Source organism: Diabrotica virgifera, chromosome 4 (assembly GCF_917563875.1).
Source record: "Diabrotica virgifera virgifera chromosome 4, PGI_DIABVI_V3a".
NCBI lineage: Eukaryota > Metazoa > Arthropoda > Insecta > Coleoptera > Chrysomelidae > Diabrotica > Diabrotica virgifera.
In genome coordinates, this window is record NC_065446.1 from 236,519,499 (window position 1) to 236,546,191 (window position 26,693).

Genomic DNA, 26,693 nt, shown 5'->3' on the forward strand with positions numbered 1-26,693 from the left:
TTAATTGATCATATTATCTTTATAACTTGAGCAGTGAATTATAATTATTCTGGTTATTAGTGCGACCGTAAATTTTTCATTAACAGTGTAATTGTTGCTAAACTATTTGTTAGATTTTCACGGTCTTCTCAAAATATAATTCTACTACAAAAAAAATTTTTATGTTGCCAAGCTATTTAATCATTGATAAATAATTACTTCTTCTTTTGAATTTTCCTTGTTTTTTTTCCTAATTTGCCCAGAGTAAATGTACATGACATAGTTTTCAAAATATGTGAGAGCTTTTGGAGGTTATTTATTTTGTCTTTTATTTGTTATTTGTAGAAATAGATAGGTATAAAAATATACTAACTGCATTTGCAATCCGAAGAGAGCCAAGGCATAACGCAAAAATACTTAGAGCTAACTCAAATAACTCCAGAGGATTGAGTTCATCGTTCAGCTCTTTGGTGAATCTAAAATAGAGTTGGTTTATTAATATTATTATTTTAAACCATGCAAATGCCATTTTCTGCAAATTTTGAACACAGATCTCAACATTCTGAAGTTTGCTATAAATGTTTTACTTAAATAAATGTAAAGCTACGAACCCAAACAACCCAGCCTAATACGCTTACTAGAATAGACTTCTTACTCCATTAATTAATTAATCTACTCTCTCCATTAGAACCGAACCTTGAAGCACATAGAGCCTAGGGTGACTGCTATGCACGTCATCTTCTGGAATTTCGAGGATTTTCGACACTACATTGATGTAATCAAAGTACTATGGTGTACTTTGTTTACTCCCCTCCCCAAGAATTGTATAATTTTAAAAGACTAAGTTTTCAATCTAATAGCATATAAAACAACACCAAAAAATGTTACTCTACATCCTACCAGATTGAAAACAATGGGAACCTTCTCTGGTAACACCTCCGAGGCTTCTAAAATTTGCAAGCCATAACGAATGCTGAGACTAAGGAAGATGAGGGAATTTTACAATTTATAATTCACGTCCCATCTGCTCAGCGCGGTAAAGTTCCAACGAGAATGGTTCCCGTCGTACTCCAATCAAAGTAAACATGTAAATCAAAAATGAATAACCATTTTCAGTTTCGTTGCAACACGAAACTACAGCCGCATCATTATTCCAGTTCAATCAGAGAGTGCAGCAAGCACCTCTACCGGTTTCGAAACTTATTAGTCTCTCATCAGGAGGTACATATGCTGCCCTCTCTGACCCAACTAGGACAAACCCCGGCGTGCAGTCATGAATTCCAACAAACGAAATGGCAGGGATGCCCTAGCGGCAACTGCTAGCAAAAGATTAAGTTTTCAATCTAATAGCACATAAAACAAAAAAAACCAAAAAAAGAAGGTTCGCATTGTTTTCAATCTGGTTGGATATAGATTAACATTTCTTGGTGTTGTTTTATCTGCTATTAGATTGAAAATTTAGTCTTTTGCTAGCAGTTGCCGCTAGGGCATCCCTGCCATTTCGTTCGTTGCAATCCGTGACTGCACGCCGGGGTTTGTCCTAGTTGCGTCAGAGAGAGCAGCATATGTGCCTCCTGATGAGAGACTAATAAGTTTCGAAGCCGGTAGAGGTGCTTGCTGTACTCTCTGATTGAACTGGAATAATGATGCGGCTGTAGTTTTGTGTTGCAACGAAATTGAAAATGGTTATTCATTTTTAATGTATAATTTTACTTCTTGTTCTTAAAGTGCCTCAATGGAGGTTGGCTACTACAATTGCAAACTCTTGTCTGTCTTCAGCTCTTCTTACTAGCTGTTCAAGATTTAGCCCTGTCGATTGTCGGATGTTTCTTAGCCACAATCATATTTTCCTTCCTAGTACTATCTTTCCATCGATCTTCCCTTTCACTAATAGTTTAGCATGTTGGTATCTATTGTTTCTCGGTATGTGGCCTAGATATGATGTTCTTCTAACTTTCACTGTGTTTCTCGTTTTTTGCCTATTCTGTCAGCACTTCTTCGTTTGAGGTATGCGATGTCCATGAAATTTTGAGTATTCTCCTGTAGATTCACATTTCAGAATACTCTAATTTATCTATGGTTGATGTTTTAAGGGTCCACATTTCAACTGCATAAAGAATAGTCGACCAGACATTTGGTAAACGTAGTTGAATTGCGAGTATTATTCGAGAATCGCTTAGCAGTCTTTTGATTTGTTTCGAAAGATTTTCTGGCCTGTTCTATTCTCGATTTTATTTCGAGATCCGGATTTAGGCTGCTATCGATCTAGTATCACAGGTACTTAAATTTATTGACCTGTTCTAAAATGTACCCCTTTATTTTGCACAGTTGAGATTCTGATTTTTTCGGATTGATATCACTTTGGTTTTCTTAATGTTTATTTTCATGTCGAATTGCTCACAGACCAAAATTGGTCCTATTGATGAGTAAACCCAAGTCGGAATTCGTAATCAACACCGTATCATTGGCGATTGTGATGCTATTGATGTTTACATTATTTACCTTGACTCCATGGTTGGAATTCTCCAGTACTTCTTTAGAAACTCGGAATAAATATAAAAGCAAGGGTGACAAGACCCATCCTTATCTAACTCCCTTCCTAATTTCTACGTATGTGGACGTGGAAACTTCGATTATTATTCTGGCGTTTTGGTTCTAGTTTAAGGTTTTTAGTAGTTTGATGTCTCTCCCATCTAAAACAATTTCTTGCAATCGTTCTAATAGTATGTCGTGTCTTACTTTATTAAATGCTTTTTCGAAGTCTATGACTGTGATAAATCAATCTTCATATACATACTATAGGTATAATAAAGAGAAAAAATTAGCAGTTACCTTAAAAGTAGTTGGTGATGTTTAACACATCTAACAAAATATTCCCTCCTCTCATCAGTATATTTATTCTTCAAACCATCATTCAGAATGTCTCTCAATTTCTTGTTAACAGAGTACATCTCAGGGGTATTGAATATCTCGAAGCATTCTTCAAGAATACAGTACTGACTGCTAATACTTAATAATATACCAATAACCATATAGATTGCTCCAATACCAATTGTTGTCATAGTTATTCCATGAGTAAATGTCTGCATGCAGTAGATAATTTCATACCAAGGGCTTACTGTCCAGTCAAAGGGATACCTAACGTCATATGGGAGTTGTTTATTGGAAAACAATGGCGAGCTTAAACTTAATAAAGCAAACATAACACCTACAAAAAATATTATAAAAGTAATTTTTGAGTAAAAACTAATAGTCGAGGAAATTAAGCTGGAAAAATGGCAAAACCTCGCAATTTTTCGTCCAGCATCGATCTGTACAAAAATTTGGGATTAGGCTCATTTCACCCTCCAGTTAATTTTCTATATTGAGCCGTTGTACGCTTTTGGTTTTTTAAGGGTGAAAACTACCCCTAATTGTAAAAAATTATAAAATAACATTTTAAACTTTAATATTGTCAACATTTGCTTCTTATTATTTACATAATGATTGTTTTGTGCTTTAAGATGTTATAATATCACAATATCTCAACCCTTAAAACCACCTTTGTTGGAGCTATATATGAAAAGTTTACTTATCCTAAAAGAATAATTTCGGCTTGCATCAATTTACATAAAAATTTGGGCTTAGGATCATCTTACCCTGTAATTCATATTCTATATCATGCTCAAGGGCGTTGATTATTTTTAGGGGTGTAAACTACCCTTATTGTCAAAAATTATATAAAAACATTGTAAACTTTAATATAGGTAAAATTTGGTTTTGACTGGTCAAATAATGATTGTTTTATGCTTTAGGATATAATATTATAATATTTCAACCCTTAAAAACCACCCTTAATAACATGGCAATTTTTATAAGTAGACAATTTAATATATCTATACAGAAAAAAAGTAGAATTAAAGAATTACAAAAATATTTATTTACACAAAAATACGAATTTACAAATATATAAAAAATACACATACAAATAGTTTTTTAGTCATCCAGTATACGAACCGGCTCTGTGGTGTTATATAGGTACATTGAAAATGCTCTATAAGGGGACTATTCGAATTTTTCGAAAAAAAAAAAGAGTTTTATAAACATAGCTCCCTCATTTTTGGCGATAAAAAGTTTTTTCAATAACAGTTTGGTAGGATTTTTAAAGATTAATAAGACTGTGTAAATTAAATTCCGTAAGATTCCTTAATTTTTAGTTGAGGTGGGTTTAAAGGCTCGAATAAGGGGATGTCTGCTCGTAAATAGATGATTTAAACAGCTATATCTCGCTAACTGTTCAATTTATTGAAAATATATGCATAAGAAAATTTTAGCTATTAAAAAAGCTACAATTTAGTAGTCCACCATTTTTTTCGTACTTCCAGTATTTTCGAAGATATTTTAAAGAAAATGATAAAAAATGCAAAATTGCAAAAAATCAATTTTTTTTTAAACTTAAATTTTTCCAAAATTAGGCCTTTTAAATAGGTCAAACTTCTTGGGTGTATTTATAATATTAATATAAAAGGAATTACAGAAAGGCGAAGACCAATTTTTAGTTACAAGGGTAGGTAGGGGGTTGTCTTCACTGTTTTTTTTTTTTTTTTTCGTAGAGAAAAATAGGTACCGACTTTTTTTTATCATAAGTTGCTTAATTTTTATGCTAGAAACTATTTATTATTTTTTTTTTGAAAGACCTTATTATATGCTTGAAAAAACATTATGTAAGTTTTCCTGGAAAATGCAAAGCTTTCCCGTTATTTGTCTTTGATTATGTCAAATTATGCATTTGACGAAAAAAGCTAACCTTTAACATGCCGTATCTCGTTTTGTATTGGTCGTAAAAATATTATAGAAAAACAGTTTCGTTTGTATTACTAAAAGATACAATTTTGATATCTACAGTTTTTTTTTGATTAAATGAATATTTTTCGAATTATTCTCAAAAACCCTCTAAAAAAGTCGATTTTTCCGTCGAAAAACTGTTACTTTCAACTAGGGATGGGAAAAACCTACCGGTTTAAACCTAAAACCGCTTTTTTTACTTCGAAATAACCGGTTTTACCGGTTGTTTTTTGTCCCGGTTATAACCGGTTTTTTGTTTTTAAAGTAAAAACCGGTTATTAGGTCTTTACGGTGATTAGGATTAGGTTAGGTATTTTTTCGGATCCCAATCATAATTATTATTCTCAAGTAATTATTCCAAACAAAACCATAATTCAAATTTTATTTTATTTTATAAAATACAGAAGCAAACTGAAAGTGCAATCTCACATCAGCCAGAAACAATTATTAAGTTTTATTATATTATTTCCTTGAAAAGTTATTTGTAATCATAATATTTACATAAGAAGTGATCTGGTGGAATTAGACGCAAACATCATCTATTTTTCACACTTAACTCTTGACATTGAAAGTAGGTGAAGGACTTTTTCTGATTACCAAAAATAATGCTCTGACTATGAATATCGAATTACTGATTACGAATACGAATCTCCAAGAATTTCGCTACGTTTTCAAAACGATACACTCATACAGGAAGTATTAAATGAGTTAAAATGTACCTATTCTACAAATATACAAACGTGTTAAAAGTAATACATGTTCTTTCGATAGTAATACTAATTTTGATCATATTGATATCGAGTCGAATGGAGTATCGCTAAAGTGTATTGTAAATGTAACTTTGTAACCTATTGGATTAAAAAACCGAAAACCGGTTTTTTTGGCCGGTTATAACCGCCAGGTTAAACCGTAAGCAAAAAAAAACGGTATAACCGAAAACCGGTGTTTTGTCAAAAACCGCCATCCCTACTTTCAACCACGAATAACTCGAAAAATATTAGTTTTACGAAGTAAATGTAAAAAACATTTTTTTTGTTAAAATTACTTTTTACATCGATTTACATGGTTAAAATGTAATAAAAAATTCTCACCACCGAGATGGGGTGGAAACTACCCCCAAGGTTTTAGCGTACAGCAGCATGATATATAAAATGATCCTTGGACTATTCCCTACCTTCTGTGAAAATTTCAAGTAAATCCATGCTGGACGAAAAAATTGCGAGCCAAAATGCTTCATTTCCTCGACTATAAATACACGAGGTTTATTCAATTGAAACATTTTTTGGTACAGAAAAAAAGTATTGGTGAATATATCTACAAATAATTGCCACTACAATGAAGGCACATTACCCATTGTTACATCAACAACTAATGTATACCCCCCTTCAAGAATTTTTGTGGCTGTTGTTCGAGTAATCCTTTAACAGCATTTTCTACTTCTTCGTCCAACTGAAAACTCTTATACGAAGGTCATTCGTAAAATAAGGTTTCCTACTTCGCTGAGAAAGAATGCGACGGGCTGGGAGAAATCTGACAACACTGCCTTACAGATCAATTCTCCTCCCTTATTCCACCAGTTTCGCCTCGCTGCATTGCTCAGTGTCGATCAAGTAGCCTTCGAAGATGGAGATCCTTGTCGCTGTTTCCGCCAATGTAAAATTCATATTTTGATCTAGCTATCTATCTTCTTCTTCTTTACGTGCCATCTCCGCGACGAAGGTTGGCAATCATCATTGCTATTCTCACTTTTGACGCTACAGCCAGAAAGAGTTCAGTTGAGCTGCATCCAAACCATTCTTTGAGATTTCTTAGCCAGGACATGTTTCTCCTACCTATGCTGCGCCTTCCTTGAATCTTTCCCTGCATAATTATTATTGAAGTTTTCTTATTTTTATGGAATACAGTATCTTCCTGTTGTTCTGTATTCTCCTTAGTACTTTCTCATTGTTATTATGTCTGTCCAGGAGATTCTCAGCATTATTCGATACGTCCACATATCAAATCCTTCCAGTCTATTGAGGCATTGTTTATTGAGAGTTCATGTCTCCACACCCTACAAAATAACAGCAAATACATAACATTTTAGTACTCGCTTTCTAAGATTTAGGCTGAGGTTTCTACTACATAATATTTGTTTCATATTAGTGAATGCACTTCTAGCCTTTTCTATTCTAATTCGGATTTCTTTGGTATAATCTAACAATAAAACACTGAAAACGTTTGTTTTCTATACTTCCACAAAATTTATTATATCTAAGTGACTACAGCTGTTTCGGCGGAGTGCCTTTCTCAAGTAATATAGTTTACAATGTGTTTGCCTTTTTAATCTTCAACTGAAGAGGTTGAGGAGTGGGGAGCTGTTTGTCTCGAGTTGGTCATTCAGAATTACATCTGTATTTTTCAGTTTATTAATTTCCATAGATTCTAAAAAAGATAGCTTAAGGCCTTTATTTTGAATATGTAGAATTTGAAACTCTTCATTGAAAGAATGATTATGATCTAGAAGGTGAAGTGCGTATGTAGAAGTGTCTGTTTTTCTATTGTTGAATGCCCTTTTGTGTTCTGCTATCCGTTTGTCAAAAGTTCTGCCAGTTTGACCGATGTACGTTTTCGGACAGTCACCACAAGTTAGTTTGTACACACCACTCTGTAGTTGCTTTCTCTTTCGGCTTTTATTGTTCTTAATATATTTGCTTAAGTTGTTGTTAGTTCTGAAAGCTGGTGTTATTCCTTTCTTTTTTATGTATCTGGCTATTGTTGTTGTTATCTTGCCAGTATATGTGAGAGAGCAGAAGGTACTGGGTTCTTTCTGTGGTGGTGGATACACTAATTTCAGGGCTTTCTTATGGAGTTTTTGGTTCTTCTACATACGCACTTCACCTTCTAGATCATAATCATTCTTTCAATGAAGAGTTTCAAATTCTACATATTCAAAATAAAGGCCTTAAGCTATCTTTTTTAGAATCTATGGAAATTAATAAACTGAAAAATACAGATGTAATTCTGAATGACCAACTCGAGACAAACAGCTCCCCACTCCTCAACCTCTTCAGTTGAAGATTAAAAAGGCAAACACATTGTAAACTATATTACTTGAGAAAGGCACTCCGCCGAAACAGCTGTAGTCACTTAGATATAATAAATTTTGTGGAAGTATAGAAAACAAACGTTTTCAGTGTTTTATTGTTAGATAAAATGAACTTCCATCAAGTAACGGTCGAATCCATCAATTATTTGGTATAATCGTTTGTTTCACTAATGTTTGTCCCTAAATAGTTATAATTCTGACCTCGTTCTGTCGTCCTATTATTTACGTGTAGATTGATGTTTCTAATATTTTTCTTTGATATAACCATGATTTTCGTTTTCTTTATGTTTAGTGACAGACCAAATTCTTCACTCGTTGCAACAACCTTATCTAAAATTCTTTGTAGATCTGTAATAGTTTCTGCTATTAGTATTGTGTCATCGGCGTATCTAGTTTCACCTATGGGTAGGTCATTTATTTTTATGCCTGCTACTTCATCTTCTAATGCTTTTTCGACTATATCTTCTGAGTATGCATTAAACAGTGATGGCGACAAGACACAGCCCTGTATAACGCCTCTTTTGATTTTAATTTTATTGGTATTTAAATTATTTATTCTTATGACAGCTTCTTGTTCATAATACAGATTATTTATTATTCTTATATCCCGTGTGTCGATGTTCTTTGTTCTTAGTAGTTTTATTAACCGATTATATTTCACCGTATCGAATGCCTTGTTATAATCTAGGAAGCAGCCATAGATGTTCTGGTTTACATCTATCTATCTAATCAGCCCTAAACATCCATCCTTGGATATAGGCCTCCTCTTCCTTCTTCGATGCCTCTCTATCTTGGACAATTTGCATCCATTTTGACCCAGTGTGCTTCTTCAGGTCATCTGATCATCGCATTTGTAGCCTTCCCCTTTTTCGTTTGTGGTTGCACGGTCTCCAATGTATAATCGTCTTAGTCCATCTTTCATCCTTCTGCCGTAGGGTGTGTCCGACGAACTTCCATTTAAGCTTTGCTACTTGGGTTGAGACATCTTTCACTTTTGTTTTGTTACAGATCCATTCGTTTCTTTTCCTGTCTGATAGTTTAATGTTCAGCATTTGTCTTTCCGTGGATCTTTCTGTCTGCTATTTTTTCCATATTTTCTTTTGTAAACGTCCATGTCTGAGAGCCATATATTAGAACAGGGAGTATACATTGATTGAAGACGCTTGTTTTTAGATATTGCGGCTATTTTCTGTTATTTAGAATATAAGACACTTTTACGAATGATGCCCAGGCCAATCTTATTCTTCTCTTTATTTCTTCGGTCTGATTTTCTTTATTTAATCTAGTGATTTGTCCTAGATATATATACTCTTTTACTTGTTCTATTCTTGTTTGTGCCACTGTAATTATTAGTTCTTCTTGTTGATTAGTCATGGTTTTTGTTTTACTGTAATTCATCTTCAGTCCTATCTTTGTCGATTCTCTATCTAGTTCTTCCATCATTCTTTGTAGTTCTTCACTTCTTTCTGTTATTAATACAATATCATCAGCATATCGTAAGTGATTTAGATATTGCCCGCTTATGTTTATACCCAAGCCATCCCAGTGTAGTTGTTTGAACACATCTTCTAGCGCTTGGTTGAATAGCTTGGGCGATATGGTATCTTCTTGTCTTACTCCTCGGTTTATTTTAATACGTTTTATTTTGATACGTTTTTTAAATTCAAAAAGGATTTTACATATAGATTCACCGTCAGCTAATCGAAGTTTATGGGTGCATATACATATGTTCGACATGTTCTCAAATGGTGTAGAGAATTCAGTGAATTCAGAGCGGAATAAATTCAGATTCATATAAATTTCCCTTCGGACCTCGCTGAACTGCTCAAAACAACTTAAAAATTAGTTAAACTTATTGATATTTTCGTCTGAATGTTTCACGGTGTTCTATGAAAGTACAGATGATTCAGTGAAACGGTACGATTTGAAAACGCTACTGATGATAAAATAGAGGAGCCGCGGGCTTGCCACGTAAACGTTTTGAATCTAGAGAGTGGCAAGTTTAGTTATCATGGAGACGTGGTCGGGTGAACAACGCGCATTTGCTGTGAAAGCTTATTAAAAAAGTGGTGAAAGGTTTGTGCGTGTACAACAAACGTTCCATTTACACTACCATTTGCGGTCACGCGCTGCAGTTCCGTCTAACATGGCTATTAAGACTTGAGATAGGAACTTTGAAAGTAGTGGTTTAACATTACGGAAAGAGGTGGCAATGTTAGAACTGCTCGCACACCACGGAATATTGAAGCAGTGCGCAATTTATTACACGTGAGTCATCGGATGGATCTTTGAGGACTTGCGTGCAATGAATTTTGCACCGCTACAATATTCCGTGGTGTGCGAGCAGTTCTAACATTGCCACCTCTTTCCGTAATGTTAAACCACTACTTTCAAAGTTCCTATCTCAAGTCTTAATAGCCATATTAGACGGAACTGCAGCGCGTGGCGGTAAATGGTAGTGTAAACGAAACGTTCGCTGTACATGCACAAAACTTTCACCACTTTTTTAATAAGCTTTCACAGCAAATTCCCGTTGTTCACCCGACCACGTCTCCATGATAACTAAACTTCCCACTCTCTAGATTCACAACATTTACGTCGCAAGCCCGTGACACCTCTATTTTATCGTCAACAGCGTTGACAAATCGTACCGTTTCTCTGAATCACCCGTTATTTCAAAAATTCTTACCTGCCAACATAAACCATACTACAAATATATTCATTAAGTTAAACATATCTTTAACCCTTCTTTTGCTTTCATTAATTAAATCATATGGCCAAAAGTCGTTTAGTATAATGTTGAATAAAGACTTAAGTTTTTCTGTTTTGAACCATAAAAATACAATTTTAAATACACCCTAAAAATAAATTGGACAATAAAGGATAAGATGTCTTACACAGTATTAAACAGTATAAACTCATTATGAATATAAAACATAAATACAACATTGTCATGACTTCTGACTTTTTGATATCACTCAGAAGTCAAAACAACGAATTTTTTTGCAGAAAAGGGTGAAAATTGTTTGAATTTTTATTATTGTTAAATAAAATATAAGCATAAAACAAAAATTATCTCTACAGCGTTACCTCACGAGATATCTAAAGAAAATATATGCAAAACTTTAGGTAGATCGGTACCGTAGTTTTTAGTTACAATGCCTTTGAAAAAAGCAGTTTTGGGAAAAATGCATTATTAGAGTATTGGCAACTTTTATTTTCAATTACTCAATTTATTTTTTGTCTGTCAAATCGTAAAGTGATGCCCACCGGAATATGTTTTTAAATCAGGGAGTAATTTACAAAATAGAATGGGAACAGCTGTTAACCGTTGCTCAATACGCTCAAGCGCGCTGCGCGCTGGCGCGAACCTACTGCAAAGCGAGTCGAAGGTAGGGATATTCAGCATACTGTATGTCCGGTAATTTTGCTCCAATAAATCTGAAAATTTCAGGGAGTATTTTGAAGTTATGTGCTTTCATTAAGAATAATAAATAATAACAAAAACCGAAAATTTCAAAATTTGTTTACCAATAAAATTTTATTGAAACTATACATTTAAAACATAATATAAAATAGGTATATGAGGTATTGCCTATATGTTAACGTCCATGGCTACCGGGCAAGCAGTGTAAACAGGTATAGGCCAGGGTAATAAGACAAAAATATACCCTATTCGTGACACTCGAGCAGCCAGGGTACTGAAGCGTTTTTTCGACAAGTAATACCTATAGGAACAAATTGTAACTATTTCCTGCGTAGGATCTGGCGGCCATTTTTATTTATATACAATTAACTGTCAAAAAATGGCATTTTCCCCTTTTTTTTCAAATCAATGGAAAACAGTGAAACTTATGATTTGTTTAGTACAAATATCTTTGAGATTATGGAAAAATCTTTAAAATGACATATTACAAAGTTTGATATACTCATTTATTGTTAATATAATTGCGAAAAAAGTCGAAATTGTAAAAAAAATATTTTCGCAATAACTGCTGTAAAAATTAGTGTACAGGTTTGAATTTTTTGTCAAATGAGGGTTCTTTGGTGCTTAATATGTGATAAAAATTTCAAAGCGATTCATTCAATTGTTTAAATTTTATTCGAATTGTTTATCTCGGTGAGCATTTTTTTGCACTAACATAAGTCAGAAAAAAATGACGTTAGAACCATTCCACAGGTGCCAAATGGAAGAGCATGAACTATACTTTCAATTTGGTTTAAAAAAAAGCGAATAAAAAATGCATTTATTAGTAATAAATAATTGTGCAAAAGTATCGTAAATCTTTCCTTATAAACTTTTTGAATAACTTTTTCCAAAAAATTAACTTTTTTACCCTGTTTTAAGTGCACAACTACCAAGTAATGTTATTTATATCATAATTGATAAAAAATTGTAATAAATATGTATAGTTTCTTATATAAAAAAATAAAAAGTTTATAAGGAAAGATTTACGATACTTTTGCATAATTATTTGTTACTAATAAATGCATTTTTTATTCGCTTTTTTAAACCAAGTTGAAAATATAGCTCATGCTCTTTCATTTGACACCTGTGGAATGGTTCTAACGTCATTTTTTTTTTGACTTATGTTATTGTAAAAAAAATGCTCTCTGGGATAAACAATTTGAATAAAATTTAAACAATTGAATGAATCGCTTTGAAATTTTTGTCACATATTAAGCACCAATGAACCCTTATATACCAAAAATTTCAAAGCTGTATACTAATTTTTACAATAGATATTGCGAAATTAATTTTTTTTGCAATTCCGACTTTTTTTGCAATTATATTAACAATAAATGAGTATATCAAACTTTGTAATACGTCATTTTAAAGCTTTTTACATAATCTCAAAGATATTTGTACTAAAAAAACAATAGTTTCACTGTTTTCTATTGTTTGAAAAAAAAAGGGAAAAATGCCATTTTTTGACACTTAACTGTTTATAAATAAAAATGGCCGCCAGATCCTACGCAGGAAATAGTTACAATTTGCTCTTATAGGTATTACCTGTCGAAAAAACGCTTCAGTACCCTGGCTGCTCGAGTGTCATGGAAAAAACCTTATTACCCTGGACTAGTAAGCAAATGTAGGTTACTGCACTGGTCTGTTTACCAATCAAAATATATATCAAAATAAAGATTATTATTATTATGTCCCGCAAAATCTATTGGTTTTTAAGGTTTCTTTAAAATTTTGCCACCGTTGGCGTATTTTTCAATATTTTTTTTCGAATATTATTGAATATTCTATGAATTATACTGAATACGCTTATTTAATTCAAAAACAAAATATTTCCAATATCCCTTCAAAAGAATTTACAAAAATGTGTTTGAAATGTTGATTTGAAACCCTATGACATATTAGAACGGCTCGAAAGCCATATGAGTCACGGAGAAACAAAAAAGTTCTATCATCAAATAAATATTATTAGAAAAGAATTCAAACCGAGAATCAACTATTGTAATTATAAGGAAGGTAACTTATTTACCAACAAGGAGAATATCCTGTTACGATGGGTAGAGCACTTTCGAGAGTTGCTGAAAGGGGAACCTGCTAACAATATAGAGCTGGAATACCGAAATTAGAAACTCGTGGAACCCCCTTCGATAGAAGAAGTGAAAATATCTATAGAAAAACTAATAAACCACAAATCCCCAGGCAGCGACGGCATCCCAGCAGAGTTATTTAAGCACGGTGGAGAGAAGCTCACCAAGGTGATGCGAGAAATTGTTTGTAAAATTTGGTATGAGGAACAAATGCCTGAAAAAGGCTTAATATGCCCGTTGCACAAAAAGGGAAACCAACTGGAATGCAATAATTACCGCGATATAACTCTCCTAGCATATAAGATATTGTCAAACATTTTGCACGAAAGATTGAAGCCTTATACCGAAACGTTTCTAGGAGAATATCAGACAGGATTCAGGCGTGGACGTTCAACCATTAACCAGATCTTTACACTACGACAGATCCTGGAAAAAGCGCAAGAGTTTAACATAGATATGTATCATATTTTTGTCGATTTTAAAGCTGAATATGACAGTGTCTTAAGACCAAGTCTCTACAACGCTATGAATGAGTTAGGAATTCCAAAAAAAAACTCATATGTATGATAAAAGTGACAATGAACAAGATGATATCAGCAGTAAAAATTCAAAACTACTCGTCAACCCCATTTGAAATACATAGGGGTTAAGGTAGGGAAATGCGCTGGCCTGTTAACTTTTTAATGTAGCATTAGAAAAAGTCGTACGAGACGCTGATTTAGATAGCAGGGGAACAATATTCAATAGATCTGTCCAAATTCTAGCATATGCAGACGACGTGGCCATTATAACAAGAACCAGAGCGAGAACTGCATAAATTCCAACCGAGCTAGTAGCAGAGCGAATGGGGTTACATATAAATCGAAATAAAACCAAATTCATGGCGACTAACTCAAACACAAGAGCTGGAAATGTTGACGCAGATCTAATCATCAATGACCAAAACTTCGAAGCAGTCAAAGAGTTCATATATCTAGGGACATCAGTTAACCCCAGTAATAACACATCAGGGGAAATAAAAAGACGAATAATAATTGAAAGCAGGTGTTATCATAGTCTATCCAAGTATTTATCTAACAAACTTCTGTCTGAAAAAACTCGTATAAGGCTGTATAGAACATTGATAGTCCCTGTTCTCACATATGGATCACAGGCATGAGGCATGGACGCTAACTAAAACAGATGAATCCGCTTTATCGATTTTTGAAAGACAGGTGCTACGCAAGATATTGGGAGCGGTCTGTGAGAACGGAATATGAAGGCGTAGATACAACTTTGAACTGCAGAATATCTACAAGCATACGTTTGATGTAAAAGATATTATCACTATAATTAAGCGAAACCGCCTGCAGTGGGCAGGACATGTAGCCCGGGCCCCTGAATCGAACATGATAAAAAAGATTCCAACAGCGCAACCCGTGGGAATGAGAAGACGGGGTAGACCAAAGCTTAGGTGGATGGACGAGGTAATCTAAGTTGCCGAGAAGATCGGAGTCGGCAACTGGAAAATGCAAGCAAGGGACAGAACAGAATGGCGTAGAAAGCTTGAGAGGGTCGAGGCCCTCTAAGGGCTGTAGCACCAAGATGATGATGGTGATTATGACAGGGTTTTAAAGCTATATTTTGAATCAAATTGTGTACGAAATGAAGTAAAAATTTAGCAACACAGAACTGTCATATCAGTAGCGTACGATTGTCTGATATATTTAAATAAAATTATTATTTTCTGGAGTATTTAGCTTAAAGGACTGTTTCATAAAATTTATATCTATTATTAATAATAAAAAATATTTTTGGTTATTTAATTAATATAATTCTAAAATTCTCAATGTAATCGCGATTACGTTTTTCTTATTATAAAACCATGTTGACACTTTTGCAAGATCGGTCAGTTCCGTGTGGGTGTCGTATACGCTGTGAGCTCGTACGCAGAGGGGATATTTAAAAATTCGCGAGCGCCAGTAGTGACAAGTCTGTAACCGTTTACTGGAAATTTGGCCTAAATGTCAAAGTGATTAATTTAAAATTAAAAATAAAAACATTAATTATAAAAAATATTAGTTGGTCAAAGCTGTGGTATATATTTTTACCTTATATACTTACGTTTTAAATACTGAATTTAAGTTTTTTTAATCTTCCGTAATATGTATGTAATTATAAATTAATCTATTAACCTTAGCGCCATCTACACGATAATTGTGAAAGTATCCGAAGTAAGAAATTAATATTTCATCAATAAAACGTCAAAATGATTAGCAAAATCTTAAAAAAATCGATTACAATGTAATTACTTTTTTGCGTTGTAAATATTAAGCGATAACAATTAAATAATACATTTAAAAATTACCGGTGAAAGTTGCATTACTTATCCGCTAGGAGCGACACCAGCGGAGCTCAGAGCGTATAGCTGTACTAGAGAATTGTCAATTTTAAAGTTGATGTTTATTTACGTTAATTAAGATTACAATACAATCTATTTCGGCGTATTATTAATATATTTCGACAAGAAATGAAAACCGATTGACATCATTTAGAATAAAGAATTAGAGATATTATTTGTACTTACAGTAAACAGAAACAAAAAAAATATCTGAAAAGTAATGACATTAACGTAGCCATGATAAAAAGTCACATTCTAATGATTTGGCAGTGTTCTCACGTCAGAAATTTTGACCTACGTAATCTTGCTTTTGTAGTAAAAAGACTATACAATATGCGGCAAAATAAACAGTACTGAAATATATATTGAAATGTTTATAATTATTTATATATCTAGTATACATGATATAGCCTTGCAAACATTATTCACGACGACGCACGTTCCCGATCAAACAGATGTGAAAGATGCCCTCTGGCCAGTGGCGGATCTACGGAGAGGGAAAATGAGGAAATTCCTCCCCCCCTAACAAGGTCCAACATTAAATAAAAAAATTGTTCAAACATACAAATATATTAGGTCACATGAAACGAAACCCGTTTATATTCAGGCCAACATATGCGCAAGTTGCCAGTGACAATAATATATTATCCATTCTTCAAAATACAATTACAAACCAACAACAAATAATGAACCAAATGGCAGCAGAAATAAAATCACTTAGAGAACAACTCACACAACTAACAAATCTCTTAATTAGAAATGGCCCAACTGCATAAAATTGACCTTTGGAATGCAAACGGCCTTGCCAAACACAAACAAGAAGTAGAAGTATTTCTTGCGCACAACGACATTGACATTCTTCTGGTGTCGGAATCCCACTTTAACAGTAGTTCTTACTTTAATATTAAAAATTATTCAATGTACCACACAACACATCCAGAAGCTGACAGGATAGCCAGAGGAGGAACGGCAGTGCTCATTAGACACCAAATTAAACACTATGAGTTACCTAAATTCAGTAAAAACTTTCTACAGGCAACCAGTATCGTAATTGAAGATTGGCTAGGTCCATTAACAGTATCAGCGGCATACTTCCCACCAAATAAACAAGAGATGGAAGAATACTTCTTGTCTTTAGGTCACAGGTTCCTAGCAGGAGGTGATTACAATGCGAAAGACATAGCGTGGGGCTCAAGACTAACAGCGCCAGGTAGAGGTAGAGTACTGTATAGCATCGTCCAGGAACTGCAATTGAGTTACCTATCCACAAACACTCCAACGTACTGGCCTAAGGATCCAGCTAAAATACCAGACCTACTTGATTTCTTCATAGTTAAAGGCATAGGAGCTGGTTACCTAAATGTAGAATCAAATCTAGATCTTTATTCTGATCACACACCAATAATAGCACAAGTTAGTACCACAAATATAGAAAAAGAACTTCCTGTAATGCTGTTTAACAAGAATACCAATTGGGAACAATATAGAAACCAAATTAATGCAGAGATTGACTTAAAAATATCATTAAAAACAAAAACAGAAATTGAAACTGCAGTAAATCAATTAACAAACATCATTCACACTGCTGCGAAAAATGCAACACCAGAAATATCAAATCACAAAAAAAAACAACACTGCCCAGTAATAATAAAAAAGAAGATAGCTGAAAAAAGAAAACTCCGAAGGACTTGGAAGCGTAATAGATACCAGACAAACAGGATAAATTATGACAAAGCTTCTAGAGAATTGAAAGAGCTTATTAACAATATAAAGAATGGGTAATTTAACGAATACTTAGAAAATCTGACAAGTACAGAAGATATAGACCATTCGTTATGGAAAGCGGTTAAGAACTTAAAAGGACAAAATGAACAAATTCCTCCGATTCGTAAAAGAGACCGAACATGGGGACGCACTGACGAGGAAAAAGCAAATACCTTCCGAGAATATCTGGAGGAAGTCTTTCAACCTCTTCCATCGCAAAATACGCTTGAAATAGATGCTAAAATCAAAGAAACTTTTGAAGATCCATATCAAATGTCCCAAATTCCAAAACTCTTCAAAGTCAAAGAGGTACATGAGACAATCAGAAGAAACTTAAATCCAGATAAGGCTCCAGGGTTTGATCTGATCAAAGGCCGTCTTATTAGAGAACTCCCAAGAAAAGGGATTGTGCTAGTAACAACAATATTCAACGCGGTGCTACAATTAGGACACTTCCCTGCCCAATGGAAAGTTGCCGAGCTTATACTTATTCCAAAACCTGGAAAACCAATAAATGAAGTAACATCATACAGACCAATCAGCCTGCTGCCAGTCCTTGGTAAACTCCTAGAAAAGCTACTCATAACCCGACTGACTCCCATAATAGAAGAAACCCACCTGATTCCTGAACACCAATTCGGATTCAGAAAGGATCATAGCACAATTGAACAGATGCACAGATTAGTGGATGAAATAAATGAAGCATTTGAGCAAAAAAGTTACTGCACGACTACTTTCTTAGATGTGAGTCTTTAGTATCAAGCTTTTGATAAGGTTTGGCATGATGGACTACTATTTAAATTAAAAAAATCACTCCCCCACACACTGTACATTATTATGGAATCCTACCTAAAAGAAAGATATTTTACTGTAAGGTACGGACAGACAACATCAGAAATCACATTGATAAAGGCAGGGGTACCACAGGGCAGTGTTCTTGGTCCACTTCTCTATCTTATGTACACAGCTGATCTTCCAGTAAGCAACCATACAATCACAGCTTCCTTTGCAGATGATAAAGCGATAATGGTCAAACACAAAGACCCAGTCATAGCCGCAAGAATTCTTTAACAACATCTAGTGAAAATTCAGGACTGGACAAGAAACTGGAGAATCAAAATCAATGAAGTAAAATCAGTGCAGATTACATTTACCAAACGCAGAGGTATAGTGCCACCTGTTACACTAAATGGACAAGATTTGCCTCAATCTGACAGCGTTAAATATTTAGGGATGCACTTGGATAAAGGACTGACCTGGAGAAAGCACATTTTTAACAAACGAAAACAACTTGGCTTAAAACTCAGCAAATACTACTGGCTATTGGGAAGACAGTCAAAGCTTAGTTTAAAAAACAAATTATTGGTGTATAAAGTAGCCTTAAAACCAATATGGACATATAGTGTACAACTATGGGGTACGGATGCAAACTCAAACATAGAGATATTGGAACGCTTCCAGTCGAAGGTACTACGGACCATAACAAATGCACCTTGGTTTATACCTAACAAAGAAATCAGAGACGATCTTCAAGTAGCCACAGTAAAGGAGAGAGTGAGTGAATACAGCAGGCACTATTTGGTAAAATTAGAAAACCACCCTAATAATCTTGCACTAAACCTGCTGGATAATAGTGAGCAGACTCGGAGACTGAGGATGCACAAACCACTGGAGCTACCACATAGGTTCTAAGCAGCAGTGAAGTGAAGTGTCGTGCAGTGCAGTGCAGTGAACTACTTACCCTTTCAAGGCACAGTTCAATAATTTAAGAGGCTAGTGGAGCCTTTGTTATCATTGGATAACAAATCCAAATTTATACTTACACACCCCTTTGAACAAGCAACTAACATGCTTATAGTTTTTTTGTTTATTGATTGCATGTAGTGAATAACCTATAATAAACAAAAATGAAACGAAAACCACAGAAAGACAAATTCAACCCAATAAAGACGCTAGTTAGGAAAAGTAAGGGAATTCATTGCCTATAAGTCATTATTTATGTAAATTGAGTTTATCTTTTTTCTGTCTTTTGGCTGGTTTTTCATTTGAAGTTCCCCGCTAAGGCAAATTTCCCTTCCCAAGGCCAATTTCTAGAGCTGCCACTGCTTCTGGCACGAAAAAATCTTTAATTCTAGTCCGCAATTCCGAAATGGCAGACGGTGGAGCTGTCTAGCTCCTTCAGAATTCCCCATATGTAGACATCTGGTGAGTGGTAACTCCCAAAATGATTGCGCAGTATTTAAAGAGACTCCCTGGCAGTGTTACAGGTTGTCCCGTCCTGCTGAAACCATTGTTAATTCTAAGCTTAGACCGTTTTTGGGACCTTTTCTGTATGACCAAAGATAGTACTCCACATTAAAAAAATTTTCTGCAAAACTGTGAACCATCTTGAAGTACTTAACATTATCACGATATTCGCATACGTTATAAGGACGTACGGAAACCACTCAGTACGTTTCGGCGCCTGACACATATAGTACTTTCGTTAACAGTAAAATATTGCAAGACCTCTAAATTCTAAAGAACCGCTCCGATTTAGAAGAAATTTTGCAAATAAGCTCATCTTATCCTTCTCTTCAAAAGTGATATGACTACAATGTGTGCTTTTTATTTTTAAGGGGTGAAAACTACCCTTTTTTACCAAAAACTAAAAACAGCCGATATAAGCTTTATCTAAATCTAAATTATGTGTAGGTAGGTACGTTATAGTATATTAAGTATGGAGAACGGTAAGGGTTTTATACCGATCGAAGACAATTGTTTGGAGGAGGAGCGGAGCGACGACTCCAATTATTGTCTGAGATCGGTTACCCTTAACGTTCGACATGCTTATAACGTTTTTTGCACGATTGATGCCATTATAAACTATAAAATTAAACATTTTCGTCATATTGACTAGTTTCATTCATTTTATCAAGATAGATACTTTGGTTGTTAGGTAGTAACTAGGGTGCATAACAACAATGGAGAATTGAGTTTTTATTTAGTTGTCAATAATTTTAAGTACACTTCGCGTCAAAAAAAACTGGTACAAGTCTTATAACCGAAAATCGTGTTTTTCTAGTTGTGTAAATTGGTCTTGTCACATATGTCATTCTTATTTCTAGGCAACGTTGCCAGTTCAACTAAAATATTATATCAAACCAGCTAAAAGCAGGGCTGTGCGGCAGATCGCAAGTTTTTAGTTTACTAAAAATTAAAACAACATCGAGCATTCTCGATTAGTCAGTCACATTTATTTAAACATGCATCCTAAAAAATTCTCTTATTAATTTTGTAATGTTCCATCATCTCATTAAGTACCCATAAATTAATTCGTGTTCTATTATAATTTATGACAGATATGACATGAATGACAGATAATAACTCTAGACATGATTTAATAGAGACCTAGTTTAATATAAAATCGAGAAGTGTGAAGGGTTTCTCGTAAAGTGTTGCACAAAACTCTTTTAGAGTTGTGGGATACTAATAAATAAAACACACTGGAAAAATTAAAATTTGAAATTAATACAAAATGAATAACTTTAACAGTGAACAAGTGTGGAACTTAAATATCATGTATTACAATAAAATTCGAAACTGCTGAAATATTAAAAACAGGTGGAAAATGTCGCCTGTCAAAATGTGCAATGTGTTTTATTAAATGTATTCATTTTTTTTCGAATCATGAGAAATATAATTTATATTTTTGAAAAATTTAAACGCAGAATGAAAGATTACATTATTACTGAGGGCCGAAAGTTCCTGAAAACTTCTATGTTCATTTTAATAAGTTACAGGGGGAAAATAAAGAGAACATTTAATGATGTTTAATTGCAAATATTTCATTCAAAACTCAACTCATTTAACTCAACCGTCTCTCTGGATATTAAATTTATTAGATACGGTTTTTTGTTGTTAATGGTAAAAATAATACCTGTCTAAAATTTTTATACCGAATGGTGAATTGGAAAACGGGCCATATTCACTGTAAAATTTTAAACTGTAGAATTTTTGCTTTCCTAATTATTTTATATCAAAACACATAAACAACTATTTCTAAAGGATTGAAATCTGTATTGAAAACAACTGTTAAAATTGTTCTACGAATTAAACATATTCCAAAATTTTTTAAAAATATAATAATTTTTCACAGAAATACGCCAAAGTTAGGCCACACACATTACCACAATGTTTATCGGTTGCGTTCGGTCACAGTGAAGTTATTATAAATATTGACAATTTGAACTGTCAAAATTTTTATTTTATCATTTCTTGTTTAAAAAATAACAAAATTGATAAGATAGCCTCAATTGAGGAGAAAGTAATAATAATAAAGATGTTTTATTCAGTCAATAGTGTGCGAACAATCAGGTAAATAATAACGTGGGCCTAACTTTTACACACATATCTACCTACTGTGGCAAATGTAGGTATTTTTCAAAATGTTGGAATGTGTTTAAATCCTAGAACAATTTTAGCTTTTGTTTTTAATACAGATTTTAATCCTCTACAAATAGCTTCTCATGACTTTTGTTATGAAATAATTAGGGAAGCAGGAATTTAACAGTTTAGAATTTTACATTGAGTTACTTAGGCCCGTTTTACGATTCACCACCATGATTTTTGAACGTTATTATTTGTATTTAGATTTAGTGCAATTCCATTATCTGTGCTGGCAACAACGCCGTGATTCACGAGCCAATGTGTCCAGTCTGAACACAGGTTTACATTGGGAAAAAAAAGTGTACCAGTTTTTTTTGACGCGAAGTGTACAATTTTGATTATTATAAATTAAAATATGAGCGAAAGTGAATTTGAAGAAATTGAACGGGCTTGGGAAGAAGGGTGTTCCGCAATTATTCCCGAAAAATACAAAATCCGTTATCAAAATACCTACCAAAGTTTTAAAAAATGGTGCGAAGGCAAGAATTTAAGAATCAAAGAAAAGACTCTATTGGCATATTTCGTTCACAGACATATGCAGTTGAAAGCTCCTGGAAGCCTCTGGGCAGAATATTCAATGATTAAATCCACCGTTTTTCTTTATGATGGCATTGATATTTCCAAGTTTTCAACTTTGATCGCGTATTTGAAGAGAAAAAATGTTGTATATAGGCCTAAGAAAGCGAGCATTTTTACACGGGAGCAATTTGAAAAATTTCTGATGGAAGCACCGGATGAAGAATTTCTAGTTCACAAGGTAATATAAGCTAGTTTAGGTAAAAGAAATACTCTAATGAAGATTTTTTCATAATTTGTAGGTCGCAATGATATTGGGAATATCTGGGCCTGTAGAAGAGAAGAATTATATAATATTACTATGAATGACATCCAACAAGCCGATGGTTTAATGATTGTAAAAGTACCCAATACAAAAACGAACATCCAGCGTACTTTTACAGTCGTTAATAAACCAGACGATAAAATTCCATATTTAGAAAATCTGCAAAAGTATATAAAACTTCGTCCATTACAAGTAAAATCAAATCATTTATTCTTAAGATACGCCAAAGGAAAATGTTGTGCTCAAGTAATAGGGAAAGGGACAATCGGGGGCTGGCCTTCTCAAATTGCCAAATTCTTAAATTTGCCTAATCCCGAGAACTATACTGGCCATTCGTTCAGGAGGACATCAGCAACGCTTTTGGCTAATAAAGGTGTTGATATCCTCGGATTAAAGCGTCATGGAGGTTGGCGTTCATCGACAGTGGCAGAAAGCTATGTAGAAGATTTTTTTTAAATAAAATAGATTTTGCCGAAAAAATATTGTGCAATATAAGTAATACTACTAATGTATGTGATTCTGCAGGAGTTTCTGTTAGAAGTGAAACCACAGCCCAAACAGGTGGGATTTCATTAAATAATTTAACAAATTGTACCATAAGTTTCAATATTAATAAATAATTCGTTAGTTTTCTTTATTCTTTCAAAAAATAAATTAAAATTAAGAGATTTTTTAACTCGACGGTAAGTTAATTACTTACCGTCGAGTTGGAGTACTTACCGTCGAGTTGGATTACTTACCGTCGAGTTGCTAGTAAATGTCACCTACTGACGTAAAATCTGTCACGGTAAACAGTCAAAAATGATCAATAGTGCAAAAAATAGTATGTTAAATATAGGAATTGGATTGTTTCCCATATTGAAATGTATTTTATAGTTTATAACTATTTTTAAACCCTTAAAAACTACCCTCCAAATAAGAATTTGTATAAAAAATATTTTGTAACTATAAATTAGGTAATGATGTATTTTGTAGTGATCTAAACTTTATTTTATGTTTGCAATTTAGTTTATAAAGTATTTAATATTTTCAACCATTATAAATTACCCCTACAAATAGATTTATTAGATCATTCACTCACGGTAAAATATTGCAATACCTGTGAATTTTAAACAACCGCTTGGGTTGACATGAAATTTGGCATTCACATAGCTAATAAGTTAAGGAAAAAAGTGATATAGTACCGATGTGTACTTTTGCCCTGGGGTGAGCTTCACCCCTTCTCGGGGGTGAAAAAATATAAGTCCAAAATAAGTCCGGAAATGGATAAACTGACTAATTCTAAGCAAATTTTGTTCTATAAAGTTTTTTCGCTAAGTCAATACATTTCGCCTTATTTGCGAGTGAATATGTTCATTTTTCAACAAAAGAACCACGTTGTTAGACGGTTTTTCGCAAATAACTCAGAAAGTAAGTATTTTATCGAAAAAATAATCCGAGCAGAAATATAGATTATGAAAAACTGAAAAAATCTGTGTATGTATGAAGTTTGGAGACCTAGTAGAACCAGAGTCGTAGCTAATAAAGTTCCAAGATACGGGGTGTTGAGATTTCTCTTACAAAGTGAAGATTTATTGATTGCTCTAAAACCGGTTGAGATATGCAAATGAAATTTAGTGGCTTTTAAGAGGTAGTTATTACGCATTTATTGGCAGACTTACTATTAGGAATTTTATATTCACCATTGGCGCGCATACGGGTACTAGTCTGAATTAAAAAAATAGTACGCCACTGAGGTATTTCAAATTAAAAAGCATTTTTGAGTTACTTATTTAATTTATGACAGAAAATATATCTTCCCTTTTTTTCATACGATGCGCCTTTTTCATGAAAAAAAATAAGATACTTATATCAACGCTTAAAAAGTATTCGACATAAGTTTCAATATGGTTTTTTAACGAAAACTTCTGTAATTTTGTTCTTGTAACAAGATATTTCATTGTTCCAAAGCTTATTTTGTGGGGAATTGTAAGTGCTAAAAGTATTCAGAAGCTGGACTTTCTGGAGGTCTTTGATTTTTAAAGCATGCGATTCAAAGAGCGTAGAAAACTGCTTCTCACACTTACGTGCAAACTTAAAATATAAATATCTCACTCAGTGTTTACCATAGAGACATTGAAAAAATTGATTAAGTTTTAGTATAAAAAATACTACATTTTAGTATTGATATATATTTTTAAGATTTCTTTTAGTTTTCAAGTAATTTTGGAAAAATGGAGAACATTTATAAAATATCAAAAAATAATTTAATACTAAATTGCAATTTTTTTTCAAACCTAAGCACTTTAAACTGGTTAAAATCTCGGAACGCGTAGTCAGGCTATAAATAAACCTATTTGTGCATGGAATAATGTTAATTTTAATTTTTGTGGAAAATTCACCAATTTAAGTAATTATTCTTTTGATTTTTCAACGACATAATCTTTTTGTTTTTGTAATAACTCAGCCATTTTTTATCCAAATCACTTTTATCGTAGCACCTTTTAAAGGTATCAGTAAAATATTTAAAAGATTTCTCCGTAATTTTTTTCCAAAATCTCTATTTCTTGCGTTATTTAATGATAAAATGTTTGATTCAAGGTTAATTCGAAAAAAAACCCGGATTTTAAATAGGCTGTAACTTAGGTTATGTTATTGCTATAATAATTTAAAGAGCTTCACTCCATTCACTAACTTATAGGTTTCTTTTTGATTATAATGACTTTTTCGTAAAAATGCATAATTTTAGAAATTTTTGAAAATCCACTCAAAAACATGCATTTTTCATGTAGGAAATTATCAATTTCGATCGTGAATAACTTGCTAAATATCAATTTACCGAAAAAGTCGTACATAAGATTTTTTACTCAGAATTGAAATATCTATCAATTTACGAGGTTATTTTTAGGTTAAATATTTCCACCCCCGAGAAGGGCACCCCACCTCCAGAGCAAAAGCACACATCGGCACAATATCACTTTTTTCTTTAACATATTATCTATATGTATGCCAAATTTCAAGTCAATCGAAGCGGTTCTTTAAAATTTAACGCAAAAACCGTCAAAGAATGGACTAATACAAATTTGAGGCATGCGATTTTCAGTACTGTTTATTTTGCCGCATACCGTACTTACCATAATATCCAACATAATCATACACATAGCATTAGTTGCCTTGCTAAAATCTGTCATGTGGTCATTCAGATAAAGAATAAGACCAACCAGCATAAAAGCTGAGGCCAAAAATTGTATGATGAAAGAACTGGTCTTTACAGCAAAACTTTGTGTAGGCCATAAAAACGCAGTCATAAGATATACCTTAATCCCATAAAGAAAAAGTTTGCAATAGTCATTGGTTTTCATAACCATTGTTGATATAGCTAAAATGAACAAAATAACAATTAGGTTGTATCTACAGTAATATTAAATATGCTTTCTTTAGTGATTTTTGTTGAATGCCCATCGAATTTCGATCTGTAGACTAACAAAAATCTAAAGAGATTCCAATAAGAAGAGGAGTGCGACAAGAATGTGTCATCATCATCATCATCATAAGTGGCTGGACAATCCGTTGGGATCTTAGCCTGCTCGCAAAGAGGTCGCCAATCCTGTCGACTCCTGGCAACTTCCCTCCATCTTCTGTTCCTTAGAATCAATCTTTAGGTCTTCTTCTACATCGGTGTACTACACACAAAGGATTTACAGGTTTTAAATAATAATAAAATATGCTATAAACATTGTTTTTGTAGTACCGACATTTGAAACCACGAAAACCGAAAGGACCGAAGAACCTCCGAACCTGGTTTAACACAACATCTGTGCATCTTTTCCACGCTGCTGCGGATAAGATAAAGATTG

At 33.5% G+C, this 26,693-nt stretch overlaps 1 protein-coding gene across 1 annotated transcript in view; it reads right to left on the reverse strand.

The window, feature by feature from the left end:
* LOC126883828 (odorant receptor 83a-like) overlaps positions 1-26,027 on the reverse strand; it is a 40,884-nt gene extending 14,857 nt beyond the window's left edge. Inside the window, exons 1-4 of the mRNA XM_050649502.1 lie at positions 25,971-26,027; positions 10,581-10,749; positions 2,812-3,187; positions 353-455 (exon numbers count right to left, since the gene is read on the reverse strand). Coding sequence (XP_050505459.1) covers positions 353-455; positions 2,812-3,187; positions 10,581-10,749; positions 25,971-26,027 — 705 coding nt within the window. The remainder of the gene's footprint in view (positions 1-352; positions 456-2,811; positions 3,188-10,580; positions 10,750-25,970) is intronic.
* Between the last annotated feature and the right edge of the window lie 666 nt (positions 26,028-26,693).